Source organism: Suricata suricatta, chromosome X (assembly GCF_006229205.1).
Source record: "Suricata suricatta isolate VVHF042 chromosome X, meerkat_22Aug2017_6uvM2_HiC, whole genome shotgun sequence".
Lineage (NCBI taxonomy): Eukaryota > Metazoa > Chordata > Mammalia > Carnivora > Herpestidae > Suricata > Suricata suricatta.
In genome coordinates this window covers 74,436,528-74,454,146 of record NC_043717.1, presented here as the reverse complement: position 1 = coordinate 74,454,146, position 17,619 = coordinate 74,436,528, and the positions used below count along the sequence as shown (strand labels likewise).

At 44.0% G+C, this 17,619-nt stretch overlaps 1 protein-coding gene across 1 annotated transcript in view; it reads left to right on the top strand.

Annotated features, from left to right (window-relative positions):
* KCNE5 (potassium voltage-gated channel subfamily E regulatory subunit 5) overlaps window positions 1-14,907 on the top strand; it is a 15,369-nt gene extending 462 nt beyond the window's left edge. Inside the window, exons 2-4 of the mRNA XM_029929685.1 lie at window positions 8,217-8,275; window positions 13,494-13,554; window positions 14,785-14,907. Of these exons, the coding sequence (XP_029785545.1) occupies window positions 8,217-8,275; window positions 13,494-13,554; window positions 14,785-14,907 (243 nt within the window). The remainder of the gene's footprint in view (window positions 1-8,216; window positions 8,276-13,493; window positions 13,555-14,784) is intronic.
* Window positions 14,908-17,619: the final 2,712 nt, after the last annotated feature.

Genomic DNA, 17,619 nt, shown 5'->3' with positions numbered 1-17,619 from the left:
CTTTCCTCCCCTTCCAGGCACTGCCTCACCTGAAGCCCAGACTAGGAGAGGCCCGCTGACCTCGTCTGGCAGGCCCTGGAAGAAGCACCACCCTACCCACCCCAGACCGCTTTTTTCCCTCCTCTCCCTGTCCCAGCGCCCACCCCATGCCTCCACCCCCACCCCGCACACCCAACTGCACTAAACTGCCTCTGCTCTCTTGTCTTCAGACAGCCCTTGACACCACGCTCCAGCCCCCTGGGAACTGAATCCAACACGTCCAGCACTTGGCATTGAAGTGAAGCAATGAAGTCTATCAGAATTCTGGGCCGTGTAACAGGCAACTGCTCCAGTGGCTGCCAGGGACTGCTCACTCCGCGGGGCCAGCGGGCTTGCCATCACTACAGGCCGGCAGCGGCAGTTCCAGCTTCCTGTTACCTTAGGGGCCGAGACAAAGAAAAATGAAGAGACCCCAGACATCTTTCCCCTCCCTTCCTTTTGCAGCAGGGAGCTAGCAGGACACTAGGACCAGTCTGTGGGCTAGAATGGACTTCATGGGGACTGAAGGGGGAGGGAAGCTCCAAGGGAAGGGAAGATCTATGACCCCAACTGTATGACTTTCTTGCATCCCGTTGTCATCCTGAAGGTAACGGGCCTGATTTTTAGCAGTGTGGTCATCTTCTGGTGTGGGTAACCGTCATTGGGTGTATCACCTCCATACCTCCAAATGCCTCCCCTGTTATCAGTTCAGTTGCCATGACAGCTGTCTGCCTCATGTATAGAACAGGGGGCTCAGATGTTCCCCTCTCCCTGTAACCTGGGGAATGTCAGAGGCACGTAATAAAGGTTGTCTAAGCAATAGCCTAAGACTCTTCTCTCAAAGATCCCAGCCTTGAGGCCCAATACTATACAGAAAAGGAATTCTTTATGCATTTGGAAATGATGTTTAGATTTGAGGGTCGGGTTGTTGAGATATTTAGGTCTATATATTCAATTCCAATACCACAGATGTGATTGTGGGTGAAGAAAAGGTTGATATGGTTAAATGTTTTTTTTTCCCAGCTGTTTCAAAAGTCATATCTGCTTTATTCTTTTTTTTTCTTTAATTCTGAACTGCTTTGAAATATCACAGTGCTAAGTAAGGGTTTCCCACTTAAGTAGTTTTTCAGAATACACTTAAAAAACCTCTCTCATACCCATCCCTATTAGCTGTTATCAAAGGTAGGTTTTAGAAGCCACCTTTGTACGTTGTAATCATGTGGCTTATTAAAAGAGAAAAAGCCATCAAATAGTGTACATCTTAAGTCAGAGGGACAATGCTTCAACTAAGCCATCTTAGCCAGTGATGGGTAAAGCTACCAGTGCATGTTTATTGGTTTATTCTCCTTGTCTCAAGAAGGTCATCAGAACTTGCCTGCTTAGGGCTTAAATGCTTATACCTGATGGTGGCTGTTAGGGTTTCATCAAACACACGTAAAAATCACCTTTTAGCATTAAACCAACTTGCTTAAACACTGCTGGTTTCTGTGACAGCAATGCAAACATATTATGGGGCACTTACATGAGTTGATAGTACGTGAACCTCTCAAGGCATTGGTTTTGACCTTGTAGTCCATCTGGTAGTTTACTGGAGCTATTAATAAGTTAAATGAACTTACTTTCATTCCCAGGATCCACTCCTAGAAGATAGACTGGCCTTGCCCCACTGGCTGATCTCCAGTTTTAGTTTCAGCGTTAAAGCTGTGCAGGTGGGGGCCAGGGGTTAAGCAGAAGTCCAAGACAATGACAGGAAGAGAGGGGATGCTGTGAGAGCCATCTCAAGGCAGCCGGTGGGGGGGGGATGTCGGGGAGGGCATGGACACCCAGCCATGCCAGGGGCATGTGGGGAGAACAGTCCCCAGCCTTGTGTTTCAAGAACAAGAATGCCCCTCACTTATCTTGCATAAATGGGGACACACAGTTGTTCTGATAATGAACCACAATCACTGGTTAGGTGTTGACAAATTGGTACCATTTTTCATCGACACTAAAAAACCATATTGCCTAGATAGATAGATAGAAAAGAAGCTGGGAGCCACTTGGACAATGCCCATAATTAACATTAACTGCCAGCTGTGAGCAAACAAATCCCACTGCAAAAATACTTTTTTTTGTATTTTCTGGTGTGGGTAACCGTCATTGGGTGTATCACCTCCATACCTCCATATGCCTCCCCTGTTATCAGTTCAGTTGCCATGACAGCTGTCTGCCTCATGTATAGGGGCTCGGATGTTTCAGCGTTACTGAGCCACGCTGGGTGGCTCAGTCGGTTAAGCCTCCGACTTCAGCTCAGGTCAGATTTCACATTTGTGGGTTCGAGCCCCGCGTCAGGCTCTGTGCTGACAGCTCAGAGCCTGGAGCCTGCTTCCGGTTCTGTGTGTCTCCTTCTCTCTCTGCCCCTCCCTCTCTCATGCTCTGTCTCTCTCTGTATCAAAAATAAATAAAACATTAAAAAATTTTTTAAACATTTTAACTTTTTTAAAATGATGATTACATTACCTGTGAAGAGCATGTAGCAAGAGGAGTGACAAAACTTTCCCAGTGTGAAAAGTGACCTGGCTCAGGGAGAGCGATTGGCTCTACTGTCCAGTTGCTTTTTCCAAATACACTCAGGGTTGAGACTGTGTCCCAGGGAGTGAAGTTTCCCAGAAGTCTGGGCAATGGGGGTGTCAACAGTATTGAAGGGATCATATTGTGGTTAGCAAAAGATACAACAAAGGAGAACCAATGGCTTGGCAGTTTTGATAATGTGTTCCTGAATAGCCTGAGCTGACTGTACAAATTGGGAAAATGTTAGCCTTCTCCTGAACGTGATTGTAATAAATTGGAGTGATTTCTTTTTTTCAACCCACCCAGCGAGTCTGTTTCTCCCTTTTGTGTAAGCAGATCCTGTTTTAGGTCAGGTCAGATATTTGCTCCATAACAATAAATGAAGAAAAACGCCCATGCTTCCTTAATTGTAACTTGCAGCTTCTAACAGAACACGACTAGAAGTTTTCAGTTCCAATGTCTGGAAGTGGTCATCAACAGGGCAAAAATAAACGGAAACTTTTCTTCCATTAAGCACATAGTTCTGTGTTGTCGATTGATTGACTTTTCTAGAGGGATATAAATGGGGTCTTTCAACAGTTTGTAGTTACCATCTTCTACTTTTCAATTTGCCATCTCTTTTGGAAACCAAGGCTCTGCCCATGATTTGTATCAACAAAGAGAAAAGGGACTGGGCTGCTTTCCAAACAATCTTGCCTGACGCAGTGTGGTGGAGAGAACAGGACCAGAATCAAGGACTGGGGTCCAGCCCTTGCTTTGCCAATTAGCTGGCTTCGTTTCTCCCTGGGCCTGTCTCCACAGCTGTGGGGATTTGAGGATCAAGTATGATCATGTGTGGGAAAAAGCTAGATGTATAGCAGCTCTTGAAGCATAAGGCATTAAGTTTATGTTTTTTCTTTCCTTTCTTTTTAAAACATTTTTAATGTTTTTTATTTATTTTTGAGAGACAGGGGGAGACAGCCCGAGCAAGGGAGGGACAGAGAGAGAGAGGGAGACACAGAATCTGAAGCAGGCTCCAGGCTCTGAGCTAGCTGTCAGCACAGAGCCCAATGCAGGGCTTGAACCCACAAACTGTGAGATCATGACCTGAGCTGAAGTCGGACGCTTAACCAACGGAGCCACCCAGGCGCCCCTCTTTCTTTCCTTGGGGAAGTGCCTTTAGACAGTTGTGTGAGTGGAAGGTGGGACAGAGTAGAGAAAATTCTTCACTATGTATAGTCTGCTCTTATTGTTTAAAGAAGAGGATTGTAGGGACTTGGTCACCGGCTCCTAGATTTCTGAGCCAATCTCCCCCAGTCTCAGAATCTTGGATGACTAGGGGTCTGTGCATAACTGTCTCCCCGTCCTATCATTCCCTATACTCATAGGCTCACAGCACACTCTTTTAAAAATATGACGATTAATACTATATTTTCAGGGCTCCACCAAGACTGGAATGTAGACTTTGAAGGCAACAGGTCAAGGACTGAGAGAGGGCAGAAGAGAAGAAAATGAAGGGAAGGAATCATGGGCTTCATGAGGGAGGTAGGAGAAGAGCAATCTAGAATGTTCTATGAAGGTAAGGAAGCATGACTGAAGACCACCAAAGGTGGATGGGTTATGGTAGTCAACAGCCAACCCTACATGAACTTGAATCACCTATCAAAATGGCTTTGGGAGAAGAAGGTAGATGAGAAGTCACTTTTCAGCCCCTGTTGTTACTTACCACACCTACAGCCTGTGCAGGAAGACAAATAAAGTGATTCAAGCAACTCTTCCTTCTGTGCTAGACCTCAGAGCATGCATAGGACATGTGGTGTACCAAGTTCTCAGAGAAGACAGCCTCTGTCTTTCAGCAGTCTGTTCCTGGTGTTCGTCTATGGCCTCTTTCTCTTGACCAAAAGTTTAGCATATTCTCCAGCCTCTTCCTTATTTTTCTTAGTACACTATTTGTTCAAAATAATACACCCATATTAATTTTGCAGGATACATGGGGGACCAGGACTAGGCACTTTGGGCCTAGATGACCCTACCAGTCCCTCAATCAACTGTGTTTTAATGGAGGGCAGGGTCTAGGTAAAAGCTGTGGCTTGGGCCACCTCCTCTGAGGAGAATACACTCAGAGCACACAGAAGGACACCTCAGATACATGTTTTTAATTGTGGTAAAATATACATAAGTAGGGGCGCCTGGCTGGCTCAGTTGGTTGAACATCCGACTCTTGATTTCGGCTTAGGTCATTATCCCAGGGACATGGGATTAAGCTCCACATTGGGCTCCCCGCTGAGCATGGAGTCTACTTAAGATTCTTTCTTTCTCCCTCTGCCCCTCTGCTCCACTCACTCTCTCTCTAAAATAGAAAAATGTAAATACACATAAAGTAAAATTTACCTTAGCCATTTGTAAAAGTGTATAGTCAGTAGCATTAAGTACATTCATGTTCTTGTGAAACAGTGCTTTGTTAAGTCAGAGAAAAAGGCAACCGGTTAAGTTTCTTCATATAGACATGGTAGGGCTTAGTCATTGATTCACATGACACCCCCTCCAGGAGCATTCACATTTTATAATAGATCACTCAGGGGCACCTGGATGGCTCAGTCAGTTAAGAATCTGACTTTGGCTCAGGTCATCATCTCCTGCTTTGTGGGTTTGAGCCCCATATGGGGCTCCATGCTGACAGTGCAGAGCCTGCTTGGGATTCTCTCTCTCTCCTTCTCTCTCTGTCCCTCCCCTTCTCTCACATTCTCTCTTTGTCTTTCTCAAAATAAATAGACATTAAAAATAGAGTATATAATAGATCACTCAGGACAAGGTAAAGTGGAAGCCCAAGGAAAGAATCTCTAGTTGTGGATTTTGGTGAAATCAGAAAAGGGCAATATCCTGAAATGTTTATGTGTGTTGCAGAAGGTGCTTGGGAGAGGGGCATACTGCACTTCCCACCGTGTCTCAAGTCACATCCTCCTCTTACTGCCAGATGCTCTCAGAACCCTGAGGAAGACTAGGGTGGTCACGGATGACTGGCTTCCACTGTGAATTTGCTGAATTCCCACATATCTGACCACAAGATGTCCATTCATGAAAATACCTCAGGTCCCTGAAGAAACAGGGGGCCTCCCCTTGGCTTTTCTAAGATCTCAGTGTGATCTAGCAGGGAGGGGCTGCAGCTCCAGTAGGCCTAGAAGAGAAAGAATGGATACAAGAGGCATGTTAATTTCACTCCTTCTCTCATGGGCAGCTCCTCTGGGGGCACCGTGGTCAGGACCAGCCATTGGCAAAGCTGTGGGATCTTATATTTTCCCTTCCTGTTCCAGGGTTCATCATCACTTGCCGTTCCAGTCCTTCAAAACTGTTCCTTCCCTGCCACCAATGGCTAATGATTTTCATTTATGTCTAATCTGCTATTCATCCCAGTGTTGATCCAGAAAATCATCTTTTTAAAATATTTATTTATTTATTTATTTATTTATTTATTAGAGAGAGAGAGAGCAAGCAGTGGAGGAGAAGATAGAGAGAGAGGGAGAAAGAGAGAATCCCAAGCAGGCTCCATGCTGCCAGCACAGAGCCTGACACAGGGCTCAGTGCCACAAACTACCATGACATCATGACCTGAGCTGAAATCAAGAGTCAGACACCTAACTGATTGAGTCACCCAGGTGCCCCAAGAATCATCTGTTTTGATGTCTGATCTTATTTATTACTCTTAGGAAAGTCTCCATTTTGACTGGCCCCAAACTCAGAGGAAAAAGTTCTCTGAGAGGATAGACTCCATCTCTTGGCAATCTGTTCCTGGCATTTTTCTTTGGCCTATTTCATTCTCTTGGCGAAAAGCTTAATATATTCTGTGACCTCTTCCTTCTCTTGCTAAGTATGCTGTCTCTTCAGAGTAGCATATTGATGTATGTGTTGTAGGACATGTGAGGTCCCAAGATGCTGAATCTTGCACATTTTGGTCCTAGGTTTCTTAGCTTCTTTCTTTAGGGGTTTTCTCACAACACATTGGTGGACAATTGTCTTCTTTAGATTGAAAAGTTTGCGGATTCTGCTAGATTTGGGGGCCCCCTGGTGATGAGTCACAGTAGTATCAGTGAGTCCAGGAATATTCTTCTCCTCCTCCTTTTATTTTTATAATAACCAAGTTGAGAACACCAAGACTGGCATCCACAATTCAACCCCACACAGATTTGTCCCTTCTTTCTCCAGTCCTCCTTGGTCTGTAACAGGAATGCCCTTTTCCCAGTACAAGTGGACATGGCAATAGGGTTAGACACCCTGCTTTATGGAGAAACCTTGTTTGTCATTCCTACCACTGATTAAGACCATGTAACTCTTCCATTCTCTACCCAGAGTGTCAGCAGCAACTTGGCAGCCATGTGCTTCTCATACAACGTACAAAGTTTGTGTTCATTGTCAACTTGAGTTCCTGGAAGCCAGGGTCTGGGAAAGGGACGTTCAGCTTCATCTTGAAGCAATTTATCACCTCCAAGTTGCCATGAAAAAAGGGAGAAATGCATCTTTAATAGTGGCTTTCAGACACCTGTAAGGGTGAAAGTTATGAAGGGGGGCTTGTCCTAGACTCCCAAATCTGAGACGGGTAAGGCCGCTCTGGCAGTCCCACCATTGTTGTAAGCTCACGAACAGCGCTTCGGTTTGTTTTATTTATCCTCACCAGTTCTTGTGGGTATTTGGAAGATACAAACTTCAGCCATCTAGGAGGGCACCTGCATTTCCATGGGAGTATCCTAGGGTGGAGGGTGGGATGGGGGTGGGGATGGGGATAACTGGGATGGGCAGAAGGGGAGAGAAGCCCTTGGCCTGCTCCCCAGTTAGACCTCTGTCTATTGGAAGGTTAACTTGGCAAACAGGACACTGGAGAGGAATGTTTGAAGAGAGTGAGGACAGAACAGTAGGACAGAATCCCTGAGGGCTTGCAATGGTGGAATTCCTATCGTTTTCATGCCCTCTTTTCTATACATTTGTCTCAAACTCTGGCCATAGCGAAATGAGAAATCTTACTTGTATCAGGGTGCTCTGGAATCAGCTGGGTTAGTCTCCATCTCATGTCCCAAGTAACCGGCACTATCCCTCAGAGGTCTGGGTTTTCCCTAAAGCAAGTTCAAGGACTGGTCAGTTCAAGAGCTCCCACCTTTTCACATTCTCCATCATCCACTAACAGAATAGTGTGGTGCATATGGCATGGGTTCTAGAGCCAGACTGCCTTTCCCCCTCTGTAAAATGGATGTAAGAAATAACACCTACCTCCCGGGGTTGTAGTAAAGATTTAGTAGTTTACACAGTGTCTGGTTCATGGTAAAGATTCAGTAATGGTAGCTTCTAATCTTGCCCCAATCCACCGCAGGAGGCTGACACCTATACCACAGCAATGAAATGGCTTTGTCATGGTCACTAATGACCTGCATGTTGACAATTCCCAGTTCTCATTTCTATGACTACTCGGCAGCAGTTTTTTAAAGTAGGCTCCACACCCAGCATGGAGACCAATTCATAGCTTGAACTCATGACCCTTAGATCAAGACCTGAGCTGAGATCAAGAGTCGGAGGCTCGAATGGCTGAGCCACCCAGGTGTCCTACTCAAAAGCATTTAATGTTCCTTTCTTGAAACTTTCTTTTAACTGCTGTAACTCCTCAATCTCCTGGTTTGCCTCCTTAGTGTCCAATCCAGAGCAAACCTTCCTTCACTTCTTTGGACTCTTCCCCAAATGACTTAAGGTAAGCTCCAATCCAATAATAACTGTTTTCTAACACCTCTTACTGAGACACTCATGTATGAATCCTCCCTTGTTGCCATGAGTCATAAACTCAATTTGTTAAACTACAGATTTGTTCCTGGTGGTCTATGGCATTGCTATATTAATCTTCCGCATTGTTTTTTTGGGGGGGGAGGGGTTAAATGGTACTACCATTATTTATCCAGTTGCTTAGGCTAAAACAGGAGTCATACAGATTATGCATTTCCCCTCACCCTTCCACATTCAATTTAGGATCTAAGTCCTTTCATCTATACTTCCAATAGGAATTCTACATATAACCACTTCTCATGATCTCCACTTCTACAACCCTAGTCTACACCCACATCGTTTCTTACCTGGATTAGCATAATACTTTCTAATTTGTCTTTTTACCTTTACCCTTGACCTCCTGCAATTAGTTCATCACACAACAGCCAGAGCAGTGTTAAAGCACAAAGCAGATCATGTCTCATCTCTACCTAAAGCCATCTATTGGCTTACCTACACAATTAGAATACAATCCCAACTCCTTCCCATGGTCTACAAGACTTCTCTAAACCTTATCTCCTGATACTCTTCCCTCTTGCTCACTAAACTCAAGTTACAGTAATATTTTTGGTGTTCCTTGAATAAATCAAGCTCACTCCTGCCTCAGAGCCTTTGCAAGTGCTGTTTCTCTGCTTGGAATATTCTTCCTCCATATCTTCTCATGGCTGTTTCCTTCTCATCATTCAAGTCTCAGCTCAAATGCCACTTCCCCAGAGACCTTCCTTGATCATCCTATCTATAGTTGCTCCCTTCTCTCAACCCCCACCTTATTCTCTATCCCATTTCCTTGTTTATTTTAATTTAACTGTATGAAGCACTGTCTAAAAATACTTTGTTTGTTTACCTGCTAGTTTATTGTCAGTCTCTCCCATTTAGGCTGTAAGTTCCATGAAGGCAGAGATTTTTTTCAGGCCAATTATAAACATTTTTAAGTATTTTTATAACTTTGGAGGAAGTAAAACTAACTTTAAAAAGTACACACACTTAAACTATATAATGTGATTGATTTTGACATATGTATACACTGGTGAAATCACCAAAATCAAGTTAATGAACAGAACATATCCATCACCACCAAAAATTTTTCCTTGATCCTTAGTGCCTTCTTCCTAATGATCCAGCCAATCAATGATCTGCTTTTTGTTACTATTGACTATTTTGCATTTTCTAGAATTCTATATGAAAGTAATCAGGCAGATTCATTTCCTTCACTCAGTTTACTGATTTTGACACTCATTTATGTTGTTGTATGTATTAATAGTTTGTTTCTCCTTATTACTCAGTAATTGTAGGATATATCAAAGTTGTTTATCGGTTCACCTATTGAAGGATGTTAGGGTCTTTCCAGTTTTTCAAAATGAATGAACCAAACACCTATGAACATTTGTGTGCGAGTCTTTGTGTGGATATATGCTGAATGCAGGGACTTGTGTGTCTGGTTTCTACAACATCTCCCATGCCAGACACTTGCATGATATTTATATATTATGTGGTAGTTAAATATCTGTTGAATGAGAGGACCATGGGGGAGGTGAAGGGGGGGAAATAGTTGGGGAGAGGGAGGGAGGTAAACCATGAGAAACCCTTGAATACTGAGAACAAACTGAGGGCTGATAGGGAGGGGGAGAGAAAAAGGGGGGTGATGGGCATGGAGGAGGCCACTTGTGGGGATAAGCACTGGGTGTTACATGGAAACCAACTTGACAATAAACTATAAAAGAAAAGAATATCTATTGAATGAATAAATGAGCCTTTCTTTTTAGCCCATGTCTGTGGACATTTCCACTACTTCTGTGCCCATCCTAGAATCCTTCACCACCCTAACTTGTGTCTGATTCCTGCCTTTCCAATCTGCAGCCTTGGGTGACCCCTTGAAGGTGACTGTTTCCATGGTTGGCTTGTTGGAGACGCTCTACTCATCGGGTTCACTGCCAATGCATGCTCTCTACCCTAAGCTGGCCCCTCTGGCTGCTCAACAATCCGTTCATTCCTCGCTTGCTGACTCGCTATCACATTCCCTACAGCAGCTGCTCCAAACTTCCTGCCCTCTCCTCAAGCCCCCAGCCCCAGTCCTCCCTGTCATTCTCAGGAGATGACTTCACCTCCTTCATTACTGAAAAGATTGGGGCCAAATGACAGAAGCTTCTTCAGCTTCCATCTGCACACAGCTATCTCAAACTCTTCCGACTCTCAGGAAGACATGCTCCTTCACTTGCCAGGGTTAAGCTCTCTGCCCATGGACTTGATCCTAGCCCCAGCTATAATGATATTAATAATAACAACAGCCAAAAAAATGTACTTAGCTCTTGATATCGACCACACACTGGGCTAAACACTGAGAAAACAACTTTAGTTATTATTGAAAAACTATGTCTTTAACATGCATCATTTCTTTTTTTCCCCCTAAGCTGAAAAACCCATTACATTTTTTTTACTAAAGTGTTGTGAATACTATGCACTTGGCATATGTTACCTAATTCAATCTTCATAGCCAGTTTGTAGCATAGTACTAGTTTTTACAAAAACAGCAGAGAACGAGCCTGGTGATCAGATATGTTAACTTCCTTTGGGTCATATGGCTAGTAAGTGGAGGAGCTGGGATAGGAACTAAGATCGAAATCCAGAGCTGTTTCTTTCCTTCTTTACTCTCTCTCTCTCTCTCTCTCTCTCTCTCTCTCTCTCTCTCTTGCTTTTTTTCCCCCTGAAGTTCAGGGGTTCTCTTAATCCCTACTCCATAGTTCATGGCCAATTAGCACCATCAGCCACAATATAAAGCAACTATAGAAAACGTGAAATAAAGGTGAAGAGAGGCACACTAGGGGAAGACATGAGGGATCTTGCCAGACTAAGCAGTTTGATCATCCTGTCGGCTGAGATTCCTAAATTTTAAGTAAGCACTCCCAAAGGTGCTTGTCAATAGCGCATGTTCCGAGGCTCCGCCCTCAGACCTACTGGATCAGTGCCTTTGGGGTTAGGCAAAAGTGGAAACATCCAAGGCCACAAGAGGCTCGGATCGTATTCCAGTGGCCGGGACTACAGTGGTAGTTGTGCAAGTGGAGAGACACGTATAATTTTTTTTTATTGTGGTAAAATACACATAAAATAAAATCTACCATTTCAACTGTCTTAAAGTGTGCAATTTAGCAGCATTTACTGCATTCATATGGTGTTTGACCATCACCACGGTCAATTTCAGAACATTTCCATAACCCAGATTGGAGAATCTGTAAAGGAAGAACTGGCAGAGCTGTGTAGCTAATGGAATACCAATAAGGAAGTGGAAAGGATGGTTTGGATGGCATACTGATCGGAATAGTGGTGATCCCCAACAGAGATGAGTAAATAAAAAGTGGGATCTTGAACAGATGGAAATGAAGGAGACATGGAGGCGTTTATGGACATGGTGAGTTTCTTAGCGACTTTCAGGGCAGAGACATAAAACAACCAGTTGCAGTGGCTCTGGAGTACAGGTGGAAGTTAGAGCCTGGGGGCCCAGACTATATAATAGCAAACATTTACATGAGGCTTACTGCTTGTCAGACACCGGACCAGTGTACTATGTACCCGATCTCAAGTAGTCCTCATGTTACAGAGGAGCACACAGGGGTACAGAGTTACCAGCATGTGACATAGAGGAGACTAGAACTCAGACAGACTGACTTTAAGGTCAGTGCTCATAACCATTCTGCTGTGCTGCCTCTCCCAGAGGCCATTCCATCTGCAGAAGGTTAATACTTGAATCCAGGAGGGTAGGGGCAAGGCCGAGGACAGAGACTTAAGGAAAATGTACATCTATGCGGGGAGGGGAAGGCACAAGAGGAATCCACTGAAGACAGAGAAGAAGAGATCAGGCAGGTAACAGGAAAATGGGGGAAATTGCAGAGGCCAAAGGAGAAGAGAGTTATAAGAAGGAGGGAGTGTCTGATCTTGCAGCTATGTTGTAACTGAAGGGCTGAGAAAGAGCCATTGGGTTTGCCGGTGATTGTCACTGATCACCTTCCAGATGGCTAGTTAGTGAGGACGAGGGTTAAGGAGGGATTTGGCAGTAGGGACAGAAGGCAGCCAAGGTAGACTCTTCTTTTGAGAGTTTTGGAAATGAAGTGAATGATGAAGCTTTGGAAACAGCACAGCATCTTGGATTAGGCAGACAGATCAGACTCCTATCCTACCACTTACTTGCTGAGTGACCTTGGGTAAGTGATTTAGCTTCCTGGAGCCTCAGTCTCCTAATGGTAATAACTGGGCCCGCGTGTAATAAGCGGGTTAGGTAAGTGAAAAGATGCATGTAAAAAGGCACACTGATTAGCGATTGTTGTTGGTTGCTCAGTAAAGGCCAGTGAACCTAGTTCAGTGATCTTGAGTATCTAGGAAATTCTGTGATCCAGCTTCATCAGGGTCTTTGAGATCAGGGATGACCAGACTGGAGTTGCCAACTGCTATCAGTAAGAAGGCCCTTTCAGGGTCACCTCAGACTGGAGTCCAGTCATGCGGGTTAAACTCAAATTATAGCAGCTTGAAATAGATGGCTTTTCAACCCATTACCTCTTGTACAGTGAAATGGGTACAGTTTGTGTGAACTCTGTCTATGAGTGAATAGGTAGAGAGTCAGAACTTTGGAGGTGAAATGATTTATTGCAAACCATTCTCTGGTCTCGCTTTTCTGAACACCTAAGGGAGCAAATAAGTCTGAAAGTATCTTGGTATTAGGTGTTTAGAGAGATTTGCCCACTTGCAAGATGGGAAACTCTCTCTCTCTCTCTCTCTCTCTCCCCCCGCCCCCCCCTCCTCCATAAACCCTATACAAATATCATGTCCTTTTAAAAGTGAGAATATGGGGGCATCTGGGTGGCTCAGTCAGTGAAGCATCTGACTCTTGTTTTTGGCTTAGGAAATGATCTCACAGTTTGTGCGTTTGAGCCCTACCTCGGGTTCTTGCTTACAGTGCTGAGCCTACTTGGGATTCTCTGTCTCACTCTCTCTCTCTGCGCCTCCCCTGCTCGCTCGCTCTCTCTCTCTCTCTCTCTCTCTCTCTCTCTCTCCCTCTGTCTGTCTCTCTCAGAAAAAAATAAACTTAAACAATTTTTTAAGTGAGAATATGGTGGGATGCATGCAATTCTAAAATTCTAAATGTTACTGAATTTTTCTTTCAGGATCCTGAGTATGTTTAAGGATCTTGCAAGAGCTGAGAGGTCAGAAGTGTCTGTTGCTCAGGTCAGTATCTCTAAGAGCTGAACAAAAAGTTCTAAAATCTGCACTGACTTCACATCATTCCTTGAAAGTTGCTTTTATTTAAAAAAAACATCTCTCCTGCCATCTTCTTCTCAAATTTTGATGCACAGTGACTAGAAGGCAGACTTGTGGTTATTTGAGATCTCCTAGTTCAGGATCAACAGGAGTTTATCAGAGACATGCTTTCTCCATAGAAAATTCTGCTGGTCCCCAAAGTCTACAGTAGCATTCATGAAGCCCTGTCTTTGGGGCTCACAACTAATTTCAGTGCCCATCTTATAGAGCCACTGAGAACAAGTGCTGTCTGAGCAACCCGTAGGTTTCGAGGAGCTTCTATCAAAAAGCAACCAATATGTAAAGGGATGTTACACTTCTCCTCTACATTTTCCCTTTCTACCTCACCCCTGTTTCTTTATCTCCCTTGTCTTTGTTCTTCGGCTCCTTTCCATTGAGTCCAGCTGCAGTTGACAACCTTTCTTGCCCTCTCATCTAGGTCAGGGTCAGAACTGATTGCCAGTTGGAAAGACTTCTTCCTATGGCTGAAGTTGCTGCCTGTGCACATCCAGTGACATTGACTAGAGCTTTCCTAACTGGAGACCATTTCAGCACAGAATTGGAAGCCAAGCACAATGCCTAGAGAGTTTCTGTAGCCGATTCGGGGAAGTCTCCCATGGAGCCCTGTCAGCTGATGGGAAGGAAGTCCCAGGCTTTGGTGAAACAAGCCTGCTCTTATCTATCTATAGAAAAGCATAATTTCTCCTCCAAGCCCAGACCCAATCCAAATATGCTGACAGAGCCTTCTTCTCGTGTTTGCTCCTTCAGGGTGCAGAGAAGCCCATCCACAGGCTGCTGGAGCCCGGTCTCAATATGCCCTGCTCATCCTTTGGGAAAGAAAAGAGATGTTTCAGAGATATAGAGTCCTAAATGTAATGTGGATGCTTCTGCCTTTGGCAACTTTCTAGGTGATTGGGCATTGGTCCTGTGACCCAAAGGTTTCCCAGCCCCTTCAGCTTGTGACTCTGAGTCACATTTAGAGTTATGCTTAAGGTTTGTATACTTCCCTGTCCCTCAGCTGCTCCAGGTTAGAATTTGTCCCTCTTGGAGATTCCCTTACTTGTTTCTGAGAATTCCCCCCAAAGTGATGCTTTCCGTGTGTCTGTAAACTACTCTGCTGGCTGTACTCACTACTCTGCTCTTTTCTTTCTATTCCAGGTCCCATTGTTCATATTTGCTATTGTTGGTGAAAGTGGCCATCGGGACCATGTTGGTGTCCTAGGAATCTGTGTTCCTCTGGGAGCCACTAGAGAGCTGCGCTATGGCCTGACGCTGGACTAACCATCCTTTCTCTAATTCTCTTCCACACTGGGTTATTGGGGGCCAAAGTTAGGCCCACTTACAGCTAGAGTCTCATAAAGTCACTACTGAATTGTTCCATCAGCCCCTGATCCTTGGCGCTCACCAAGTAGTTTACAAAGTCTGTTGCTTTCTTTCCAGTCTTTTCACCAGAGGAGCTTCAACCCAGCCCAGTAGGGCAGAGGAGCCAGGCCACTCTCCTAAGTCAGTCTCTTCTCTGCTCAGATAAAACCTCATTTCCCCCCAGCCTCGTCTCCCCTACTGCAAGCAATCTTTCTTCTCTTACCTTCAAGGCAGGTTTGTAGTGGCCTCACACCACATACGTGGCATCTCAGACATTTCTACTCTAAGGCAGAGACTTGGCTTTTCTGGTTGCATAATTAGAAGAAGTAACTTGGAGGGGGACCTGTGGTCAGAGGCAGGTGTTTGTGTTTGTTTCTACTTCTTTTAATGTTTTTTTTTTAAATTATTTTCAAGAGAGAGGGAAGTGGCAAAGAGAGAGAGGGACAGAAGATCCAAAGAGGGCTCTGCACTGACAGCAGAGAGGCTGATGTTGGGTGAATTCATGACCTGTCAGAAGATAACTGAGCCACCCAGGTGCCCCTTTGTTTCTATTTCTTAAGAAGGGAGAGGCTTGAGTATGTTTTAATGATGAGGGTCAACAGAAAGGGAGAAGTTGAGGATGCAGGAAAGCAAAGGGGCTAATAGCTGGAGCCAGATCCTGGCGTGAATGGCAAAGGGTGGGACCCGCTCCCCTTCCCTTCATGACTGGAGGAGAGAGGGAACACTAGACCAGGTGATACCTAGTTAAATGATTTGGAAGGAGGGGGCAGGGAAGGCAGTTACGTGTTCCCAGCTGATAATTTCTATTCTGTCTGTGAAATGAGACAGTGGGAAGGGGAGGAATGGTGACCAGAGGTTTGAGAAAAGTGAAGAATGTTTGAAATTATTGTTGTGGAGCAGGTTCTGACCAAGTAATCAGGAAATCAAAATGAGCACGGGGCAGCAGGAAGGCCCAGTTGAGATTGGCAACCATGACGGTGTAGTATGGACTGTCTGCCAGCAGTGCTTGGCAACAGGCATGGAGAAAGAAGCCCTTTGTTCTCTTATGTGGAAATAACCATTCCTGCACTTTCTTCATAATGGAATAGGTACTTGACTAGGGCTGAGAAGAACCAGGTTCAAGTCCCGTGTTTCATCATTATCTGTGTGACCCTGAGGCAACTGTGACCTTTTCACATCTCTTGTCTTATCTACCTCAAAAGGCTGCTATGATATGAAAGAAAGGGCATGGAGAATGACAAAAGCCATACACAAAACAGGAAAGTGGCAAAACCAAAAAAATGCAAAACACTTCCACCATACACGCTTTGAAAACTTCATTGTGGGAAATTTACAATTAAAATGTCTGCAATATATACTATAAAGAGTGCTCACAAATTAAAAAAAAGTAGATAAATGAGCAAAAAGAATGAGCAGGCAATAACAGAACTACAAAGACCTATAAACACAGAAAAGATGTTCTTCTCACTACTGGAGAAATTAAAATTGAAACAAAACTACAATTATGTATGTATTTCCACCTCTCAGATTTACAAAAATTAAAACAAATCAGGAATAATGAGTGTTGGTCAAGGTGTGGGGACCTAAACATTCTCACAGAGTGGAGAGAGGAGGGCGACGGCCACAATACTTTTAACCCAAGAATATTCCACTTCTAGCAAATTATACCACAGGTATACTCACACAAGTACACAGATTTATGCATGATGATACCCACCACTTCAAAGTTTGTAATAGTGAAAAGCAAGCCACCAGACAAAAACCTTTGTGTACAACTCAAATTTCCTTTGAAAGAAAATTAATTAATCTATAAACACATGACAGAATGTTATGCAATCACATTAAAAAGAATGTCATTGGAAAATACCCAAGAGAAATGATTGAATGAAATGGCAACAGGGTGGCTCAGTCTGTTAAGCATCTGACTTTGGCTCAGGTCATGATCTCATGGTTCATGAGTTTGAGCCCCTCATTAGGCTCTGTGCTGACAGCACAGAGCCTGCAGCCTGCTTCAGATTCTGTGTCTCCCTGTCTTTCTGCCCCTCCCCCCCCCATGCTCTGTCTCTCTCTGTCTCAAAAATTTTAAAAAAAGAATAATTTACTTTATATCTCTGCAATTTTTTCTCCATATTTCATCATGACAAAATTGTAAACATACAGAAAATGACAAAGACTAATATTCTCACCACCTTGGTTCTGCCATTAACATTTTACTTTGCTTGCTTTATCACGTATCTCTCCAACTATCTCTCCCTCTCTCCAACCCTTCAATCTGGCTTATATTTTAAAGGACTTTATATTAACGTTAACCTCAAAAAAAGTTGCTGACATCAGTACTCTTTTCCCAAAACACTTCAGCATGCATATTATTTACTGAATTTCAGTATTTCTTTAGTCTTTTCCCTGTTTCTCTGATAAGTTATACACAATGTATTGAGCAAATCGTTAAGTACCTGATTCAACAGGTTGTGACAAATGGATACATCTGTGCGACCCACATCTCTCTCATGACATTGAACATTAGCATTGGCCCAGAAAGATCCCTGTGTGCATTCTAGTCAATCACCATCCAACCCCCTTTTGTCACTCTGAAAAGATTTAAATAAACTTTCAATCTTAGAATATATGTGT